The 9,875-nt window shown below is 43.3% G+C and overlaps 1 protein-coding gene across 2 annotated transcripts in view; it reads right to left on the bottom strand.

Annotated features, from left to right (window-relative positions):
- Positions 1 to 4,838: 4,838 nt before the first annotated feature.
- The window catches only part of LOC138662930 (gastrula zinc finger protein XlCGF57.1-like), a 150,861-nt gene continuing 145,824 nt past the window's right edge, over positions 4,839 to 9,875 (bottom strand). For both annotated transcript variants that reach the window (XM_069748939.1, XM_069748937.1), the window contains one exon: positions 4,839 to 6,000. In XM_069748939.1, coding sequence (XP_069605040.1) covers positions 4,892 to 6,000 — 1,109 coding nt within the window. In that variant the 3' untranslated portion in view covers positions 4,839 to 4,891. The remainder of the gene's footprint in view (positions 6,001 to 9,875) is intronic.

Genomic DNA, 9,875 nt, shown 5'->3' with positions numbered 1-9,875 from the left:
GAAAGGGAGATGGCAGCCATGAAATTCCTTCCGTTATCACTCACTACCTTGCCTGCCTCAAGATCTACAGTGCCCAGCCACGACTGCGTTTCTTTCTGCAAGAACTCGGACAGAACTTCCGCGGTGTGTCTGTTGTCGCCCAAACACTTCATAGCCAATACAGCCTGCTGACGTTTGCCAGTAGCTGCCCCATAATGGGAGACCTGGTGTGCAACAGTGGCAGCTGCGGATGGAGTGGTTGTGCGACTGCGGTCTGTGGACGAGCTCTCGCTTCTGCAGGAGGACGAAGAGGAGGAGGAGGGGGTGCGAACGGCTACAGCCAATTGTTTCCTAGACCGTGGGCTAGGCATAACTGTCCCAAACTTGCTGTCCCCTGTGGACCCTGCATCCACCACATTTACCCAGTGTGCCGTGATGGACACGTAACGTCCCTGGCCATGCCTACTGGTCCATGCATCTGTTGTCAGGTGCACCTTTGTGCTCACAGATTGCCTGAGTGCATGGACGATGCGCTCTTTAACATGCTGGTGGAGGGCTGGGATGGCTTTTCTGGAAAAAAAGTGTCGACTGGGTAGCTCGTAGCGTGGTACAGCGTAGTCCATCAGGGCTTTGAAAGCTTCGCTTTCAACTAACCGGAAGGGCATCATCTCTAACGAGATTAGTCTAGCTATGTGTGCGTTCAAACCCTGTGTACGCGGATGCGAGGCTAAGTACTTCCTTTTTCTAACCATTGTCTCATGTAGGGTGAGCTGGACTGGAGAGCTGGAGATCGTGGAACTAGCGGGGGTGCCGGTGGACATGGCAGACTGAGAGACGGTGGGAGATGGTATTGTTGCCGCCGGTGCCCTAGATGCAGTGTTTCCTACTACGAAACTGGTGATTCCCTGACCCTGACTGCTTTGGCCTGGCAAAGAAACCTGCACAGATACTGCAGGTGGTGCGGAAAATGGTGGCCCTACACTGCCGGAAGGGATGTTGCGTTGCTGACTAGCTTCATTGGCCGAGGGTGCTACAACCTTAAGGGACGTTTGGTAGTTAGTCCAGGCTTGCAAATGCATGGTGGTTAAATGTCTATGCATGCAACTTGTATTGAGACTTTTCAGATTCTGTCCTCTGCTTAAGGTAGTTGAACATTTTTGACAGATGACTTTGCGCTGATCAATTGGATGTTGTTTAAAAAAATGCCAGACTGCACTCTTTCTAGCATCGGATACCTTTTCAGGCATTGCAGACTGAGCTTTAACCGGATGGCCACGCTGTCCTCCAACAGGTTTTGGCTTTGCCACGCGTTTTGGGCAAGATACGGGCCCGGCAGATGGAACCTGTTGCGATGTTGATGCCTGCTGCGGCCCCTCCTCCTCCGCTTCAGAACTGCTGCCGCCTGCACCCTGTTCCCCCAATGGCTGCCAATCGGGGTCAAGAACTGGGTCATCTATTACCTCTTCTTGTAGCTCGTGTGCAACTTCGTCTGTGTCACCGTGTCGGTCGGTGGTATAGCGTTCGTGATGGGGCAACATAGTCTCATCAGGGTCTGATTCTTGATCATTACCCTGCGAGGGCAATGTTGTGGTCTGAGTCAAAGGACCAGCATAGTAGTCTGGCTGTGGCTGTGCATCAGTGCACTCCATGTCAGATTCAACTTGTAATGGGCATGGACTGTTAACTGCTTCACTTTCTAAGCCAGGGACGGTATGTGTAAAGAGCTCCATGGAGTAACCCGTTGTGTCGCCTGCTGCATTCTTCTCTGTTGTTGTTTTTGCTGAAGAGGACAAGGAAGCGACTTGTCCCTGACCGTGAACATCCACTAACGACGCGCTGCTTTGACATTTACCAGTTTCACGAGAGGAGGCAAAAGAGCTAGAGGCTGAGTCAGCAAGATAAGCCAAAACTTGCTCTTGCTGTTCCGGCTTTAAAAGCGGTTTTCCTACTCCCAGAAAAGGGAGCGTTCGAGGCCTTGTGTAGCCAGACGACGAACCTGGCTCCACAGCTCCAGACTTAGGTGCAATATTTTTTTTCCCACGACCAGCTGATGCTCCACCACTACCACTACCCTCATTACCAGCTGACAATGAACGACCCCGGCCACGACCTCTTCCACCATACTTCCTCATTGTTTTAAAAACGTAAACAAACTAACGGTATTTGTTGCTGTCACACAAATTACACGGTGAGCTATAACTTCAGTATGATTTAGCTACCCCTTTACAGGTGAGTGAGACCACAACGAAAATCAGGCACAATGTTACACACTCTGTTGTTGGTGGCAACAAATGAGAGAGATGCCACACACGCAGGACTGTCACTGAAGCACAAATGTAAATATTGATCTCCCACTGATTTGATTTTTTTTTTTTTTTTCAGGGAGACTTTAGGAAAAAAAAATAATAGAATAAAATGATTTTTTCAGGAAGAATTTAGAAACCAAATAAAATAAAATGATTTTTTCAGGGAGAATTTAGAAAACAAATAAAACAAAAAAAGGCTTTCTATGGCCCACTGAGTGAGAGATGACGCACACAGGAGTCAGGAGTGGCACACAAGCCCAGAGGCCAATATTTATCTCCCACTGATTGATGTAGTGATTTTTTCAGGTAGATTTTGGAACCCAAATCAAGCTAAAAAAATAATAGGCTTTCTATGGCCCACAATTGGAGAGAGAGAGAGAGAGATGGCACACCCAGGAGTCAAGACTGGCACACAAGCAGAAAGGGCAATATTAATCTCCCACTGATTTTTTTTTTTTTCAGGGAGACTTTAGAAAAAAAAAATACAAAAAAAATGATTTTTTTCAGGAATAATTTAGAAACCAAATAAAATAAAATGATTTTTTCAGGGAGAATTTAGAAAACAAATAAAACAAAAAATAGGCTTTCTAGGGCCCACTGAGTGAGAGAGGACGCACACAGGAGTCAGGAGTGGCACACAAGCCCAGAGGCCAATATTTATCTCCCACTGATTGATTTATTGATATTTTCAGGTAGAATTTAGAACCCAAATCAACCAAAAAAATAAATAGGCTTTCTATGGCCCACTATTTGTGAGAGAGATGGCACGCTCAGGACTGGCACACAAGCCCAGAGGCCAATATTAATCTCCCACTTTTTTTTTTTTTTCCAGGGAAAATTTATAAACCCAATAAAAAAAATAATAAATAGGCTTTCTATGGCCCACTATCTGAGAGAGAGAGATGGCACGCTTAGGACTGGCACACAAGCCCAAAGGCCAATATTAATCTCCCACTGATTGATTTATTGATTTTTTCAGGTAGATTTGGAACCCAAATCAAGCAAAAAAATAAATAGGCTTTCTATGGCCCACTGAGTGAGAGATGACACAGACAGGGATGGCACTCTAGCAGAAATGCCAATCTTAATCTCCCACAAAAAAAAAAAAAAAAAGGAACTGTCCTTCAATTACTATCTCCCTGCAGTAATCTCAGCCAGGTATGGCAGGGAGCAATAAGGAGTGGACTGATGCACAAATTAAATAAAAAGTGTGGACAAACAAACAAGGTAGCTGTGCAGAAAGGAAGGAACAAGAGGATTTGTGCTTTGAAAAAAGCAGTTGGTTTGCACAGCGGCGTACACACAGCAATGCAGCTATCAGGGAGCCTTCTAGGGCAGCCCAATGAGCTACAGCGCTGAGGGAAAAAAAAAAATGTAGCTTCCACTGTCCCTGCACACCGAAGGTGGTGTTGGGCAGTGGAAATCGCTACAGCACAAGCGGTTTGGTGGTTAATGGACCCTGCCTAACGCTATCCCTGCTTCTGACGAAGCGGCAGCAACCTCTCCCTAGGCTCAGATCAGCAGCAGTAACATGGCGGTTGGCCGGAACGCCCCTTTATAGCCCCTGTGACGCCGCGGACAGCAAGCCAATCACTGCAATGCCCTTCTCTAAGATGGTGGGGACCAGGACCTATGTCATCACACTGCCCACACTCTGCGTTTACCTTCATTGGCTGAGAAATGGCGCTTTTCGCGTCATTGAAACGCGACTTTGGCGCGAAAGTCGCGTACCGCATGGCCGACCCCGCACAGGGGTCGGATCGGGTTTCATGAAACCCGACTTTGTCAAAAGTCGGCGACTTTTGAAAATGTTCGACCCGTTTCGCTCAACCCTACTTGTGACCACAGGAGGGAGCTCTGCCACAGAATTCACAACAATGGCCATTAGTTAGAAGCTGCTATTGATCTTTGGAGCAGGTAAGTTTTCCCTGAGTGGTACATATTGGGCCATCTGGAAACGGAGTTTAGTCTAGGACAGTTTGTCTGCACTACTAATTAACAGCTGTTACAATGCCAAACTAGGGCAGTCCCTATAGGAGGAAAAACACAAGAATTATACTGTATTGTCACATACTATCTATTCCTGACACTGGAGTGGCTTATAAACTTACGAAGTATATAGTTTGAGGTCTGGGATCTGCCAATATGTGGCTGGTTTTCCGGCTGTTTCCGATAACATGATACCTGATTTTAGCTTTTTTTTTGTCTAGTCTCGCTTGAATATAGGTCAATATTAAATAGTCTCCTGATGAGTCGCCTTTGGTGAGGACGATGAAACCCGTAGACATGAGAGGCTTGGAGAGTGAGTGTGTATACGTCACCTCACCCTATATACTGAACTGTGGGGTACATGTTTTTTCTATTAGTCACCTACTGACTAATCTTCAGGAGGTGAATTATGGTTATAGTTTTACATTTGGAATTAATGAAGTTCAGTTTTATCCTTTTTTTCAGCAAACATGAGGAATGACAAGAGACAACCCATTCAAGAAGATTCAATTTTGGTTAAAACTATTCCAACATTATGAACATAAAAAAGGCTTCTCCCCTATATGACATCTCTGATGTTTATTAACAGTTGATTTCCAAGTAAAATATTTCCCACATTAAGAAAATGAAAAAGGCTTCTCCTCTGTGTGACTGCACTGATGTCTAACAAGAAGCTGTTTCCAATTATAACATTTCCCACAATCTGAACAGGAAAAAGGCTTCTCCCCTGTGTGAGTTATTTGGTGTCTAACAAGATTCTCTTTGAGGGTAAAACATTTCCCACATTCTGAACAGGAAAAAGGCTTCTCCCCTGTGTGAGTTCTCTGGTGACTAACAAGATGCCATTTCTGGTTAAAACATTTTCCACATTTTGAACATGAAAAAGGCTTCTCCCCTGTGTGACTGCTCTGATGTCTAACAAGATGCGCTTTCCGGTTAAAATATTTCCCACAATCTGAACAGGAAAAAGACTTCTCCCCTGTGTGGGTTCTTTGGTGTTCATCAAGATTCCCTTTGTAGGTAAAACATTTCCCACATTTTGAACAGGAAAAAGGCTTCTCCCCTGTGTGAGTTCTATGGTGATTAACCAAATCTGATTTCTGGTTAAAACATTTCCCACATTCTGAACATGAAAAAGGCTTCTCCCCTGTGTGAGTTCTCTGGTGACTAACAAGATTCTCTTTCTGGCTAAAACATTTCCCACATTCTGAACATGAAAAAGGCTTCTCACCCGTGTGAGTTCTTTGGTGCCTAACAAGTTTCTCTTTGAGGGTAAAACATTTCCCACATTCTGAACATGAAAAAGGCTTCTCACCCGTGTGAGTTCTTTGGTGCCTAACAAAATGTGATTTACGTGCAAAACATTTCCCACATTCTGAACAGGAAAAAGGCTTCTCCCCTGTGTGAGTTCTATGGTGTCTAACAAGTTTCTCTTTGAGGCTAAAACATTTCCCACATTCTGAACATGAAAATGACTTCTTTGCTTTAGGAGCAGTTTGTTTTTTAATGCCTCTTTTGTGACTTTGATTTTCTTTAGTAGTCGGTAATGAATCAGAAGATGGGACCTGTTTCATAGGATTAGATGACAGATCTTTGCTGTGAATGGATGATGATATATCTGGAGTAACAGCAATCACTTCAGTTGTATCTTGCAGGATCTCATGATCATCAGATTTAAAAATTGAAGATGTCAGCTGTCCCTCTGATCTCCTGGTACAGTCATCTGCTAAGATAAAAAAATATTTTATAATAAAATATCCTTGAGTTTTATATTTTTGACTATTTCTACTTAAACTGTCCATAAAAATGGCAAGCTATGTAAAAAAAAATTAATTACACTATGAAACAATTTTTTTCCTGGGTAGAATGTGTGTTTTTCTAACTCGTTATGCCTAAAACAAATAGAAAATAGATGTTGTTCCACCAAAACTTTTCTTCTCGAACCATCATTTAGGTTTGTTATTTCTTTAGTAAGATAATAACGGATCGTAGTTAAAGAGCTATTTTTTTTTTTTTTTAGATGGCATCAAGAGGTTGCCCAGCAGATGCATTTTGCTACGAGTGTGGACAATTTCTAAAGATAAGCTAGAAAGTATTCCATGAAAGCATGTCGTAAGATGTGCGAGGCCTACAAGGCATATTTCGGCATGCCTGTTGGGGATCAAGACAAGTTCTGGGAACCTCATTTCACATACAAATATTGCAAGAAAACTCTTGAAGGGAAGGTGAACAACTGCTGCTCATTTAGATAGCAGTGCTTTACTTTGTAGAATTTCAATGATTTAGATCTGGTACAAAAAAGGTTGCACTCTATCGTGCCAAAGCATGTCGAATATGAAACACATGAAATATGAATAGCAAAATGGCTTTTTGAACATTAGGAAAAATATTTATGAGACGCTTGTTTTTCTTAACTTAGAATTTGTATTATGGCAAGAAAAAAGCAGCTAACAGTCTATTCAGTAGTACTATCAGCTTTGTATCCACCAGACTTCTGCACAACACAACTGATGGCCCCAACCCCATTTATAAGGCAAGAAATCCCACTTATTAAACCTGACAGGGCACACCTGTGAAGTGAAAACCATTCCCGGTGACTTCCTCTTGAAGCTCATCAAGAGAATGCCAACAGTGTGCAAAGCAGTCATCAAAGCAAAAGGTGGCTACTTTGAAGAAACTAGAATATAAGACATTTTCAGTTGTTTCACACTTTTTTGTTAAGTATATAATTCCACTTGTTATTTCATAGTTTTGATGCCTTCAGTGTGAATGTACAATTTTCATAGTCATGAAAATACAGAAAAATCTTTAAATGAGAAGGTGTGTCCAAACTTTTGATCTATACTGTATATTGGAATTTGAACGTCTTTACCAAGCACAGTATAACGAAAACATGATGGGGGACTACATTTGGGGGCTTCTTTGAGAAAGTGATTTGCAGTACACTCGCAAATCTAGAACACCTACTCATTTCTGAACCTTTTTGAGAGATTTTTGACTGTCTTTGTCTATTTACCATGCAAGTGTTGTTTTTTATCAGACCGCATGAACGAAAATATAATTTCCTTTTTTTGTCAAAATAAATACGCAATTTTTCCGGGCTGTGGTCATATAATCTAAGTTTGTGCTGAATGTAGTTGTTTTTCCATAGTCTTTAAACATAAGCAGTTAAAATATTACACTTGGAAGCCAGGAACAAAAATTGTGTCACATGATGTTATTTACCAAGACCATGACTGTTCAGTCTTATATTATTATTCATTTTTATAGTGCCATTTATGCCATGGCGCTTTACATGTGAAAGGGGCAAATATAGACAAGTACAATAAACATGAGTAAAACAAGGCACACACAAGTACAGGAGGAGAGAGGACCCTGCCCGCGAGGTCTCACAGTCTACAGGGGATGGGTGAGGATACACTACGTGAGGGTAGAGCTGGTCATGTGGCAGTTCAGTAGACTGGGGATCACTGCAGGTTGTAGGCTTGTCGGAAGAGGTGGGTCTTCAGGTTCCTTTTGAAGGATTCCGTGGTAGGTGAGAGCCTGATGTGTTGGGGTAGAGAGTTCCAGAGTATAGGGGAAGCACAGGAGAAGTCTTGGATGTGGTTGTGGGAGGAAGAGATGAGAGAAGAGTAGAGAAGGAGATTATGAGATGATCGAAGGTTGCGTGCAGGTAGGTAACGGTAGACGATGTCACAGATGTATGGAGGAGTCAGATTGTGAATGGCTTTGTATGTCATTATTAGTGTTTTGAACTGTAGCCTCTGGCAATAGGAAGCCAGTGAAGGGCCTGGCAGAGAGGAGAGGCTGGGGAGTAACGGGGAGACAGGTGGATTTGTCAGGCAGCAGAGTTTAGGATGGATTGGAGTGGTGCCAGAGTGCTAGAGGGGAGGCCAGAGAGTAGGAGGTTGCAATAGTCGAGGCGGGAGATGATAAGGGCATGTACTAGTGTGGTTTCATGGTCAAGGAATGCACGGATCCGGGAAATGTTTTTGAGTTGGAATCGGCAAGAGGAGGCAAGGGCTCCTTGTTGGATGAACCAGTAGTGTGTGGTGTTCAACTGTTTGTTCATTCTGCCTCCCAAATATCAAATAAAAAGAAACCAATCAATGTTATGTAGGCGAAAATAATACCAATTCTCATCTCACAAAAACAAGTCCCCACTCAGGTCCATCATCTGTCAATGGAAAAACAGAGGTTCCCACACTACTAGTGGCTCAAAGGCTGTTGAAAAGTAAGAGTTTCTATAAACCAATCTAGCAAAATCTGCTCTCACTTCGGAGTCTTGCAGTGTGCTCAAACAACATTTAGGATCCCTGTGTTTAGCGATATTATAGTGAGAAGAATCCACTTAATTTGCGGTGTGTCTCTCCTGGAGCACAATCTGGGCACTATGTGCTGGGTAATAAAATGGCAAATGTGTAATTTTAACTCTCCAACATCCACCATGCTAATTTCAGGAAAGTGACTGTGGAGTCAAAATATTCATTCCTCCTACACACGTGGTCTAAATTGTTGGTACCACAATGGTCACAGAAATAACTTGAATCTGACAAAAGTAATAAGAAATAAATAATCTATGAAAATTAACAAATGAAAGTCAGACATTGCTTTTCAACCATGCTTCTAGATAATTAAAAAAAATAAAACTAATGAAGTAGGCCTAGACAGAAATTATAGGACCCTTAAAAGGGAAGGTGCCGTGATTTTAGTTTTTGTATTAATAATTATTGATTATATAATCAATTATTTTTAATACAAAATTAAATTAACTACTTTTATATTTTTGTATTTATTCCCCTTTATTTTTGCCACTGGAGGCTGCCATTTTCTTTTGTGGGGGTGTAAGTGTCAGGGCATGACACCTGCACACTTCACTTACGGACTCCGACCGCATCCCTTACATTGAGGCCGCTCCTCCTGCCTCTTAGCTGTGACCTGTAGGGTTGAGCGAAACGGGTCGGCCAGATTCAGAAGTCGCCGAAACCCGACCCCGACCCCTGTGTTGGGTCGGCTATGAGGTCGGCGATCTTCTGATCTGGAATCGGAATTCCGATACCGAGTTCCGATATGTTTAAGATATCGGGAATCGGTATCGGAATTCATATTTAAGTGTAAAATAAAGAATAAAAAAAAAAAATATTGATATACTCACCCTCGGACGCGCCCTGGTTCTCACCGGCAGCCTTCCTTCCTAAGAATCAGCACCTGAAGGGCCTTCGATGACGTCGCGGCTTGTGATTGGTCGCGTGAGCGGTCACATGGGCGTCACGCGACCAATCACAAGCCGCGACGTCATCTAAGGTCCTTCAGGTGCTAATTCTTAGGAAGGAAGCGTCCGAGGGTGAGTATATTCCTAATAGGTATATACTCACCCTCGGACGCGCCCTGGTTCTAACCCGCAGCCTTCCTTCCTAAGAATCAGCACCTGAAGGACCTTCGATGATGTCGCGGCTTGTGATTGGTCACGTGACGCCCATGTCACCGCTCACGCGATCAATCACAAGCCGCGACGTCATCGAAGGTTCTTCAGGCGCTCATTCTTAGGAAGGAAGGCTGCCGGTGAGAACCAGGGCCCGTCCGAGGGTAAGTATATCAATA

Source organism: Ranitomeya imitator, chromosome 2 (genome assembly GCF_032444005.1).
Source record: "Ranitomeya imitator isolate aRanImi1 chromosome 2, aRanImi1.pri, whole genome shotgun sequence".
Classification (NCBI taxonomy): Eukaryota; Metazoa; Chordata; class Amphibia; order Anura; family Dendrobatidae; genus Ranitomeya; species Ranitomeya imitator.
This window is presented reverse-complemented; position numbering and strand designations above follow the sequence as displayed.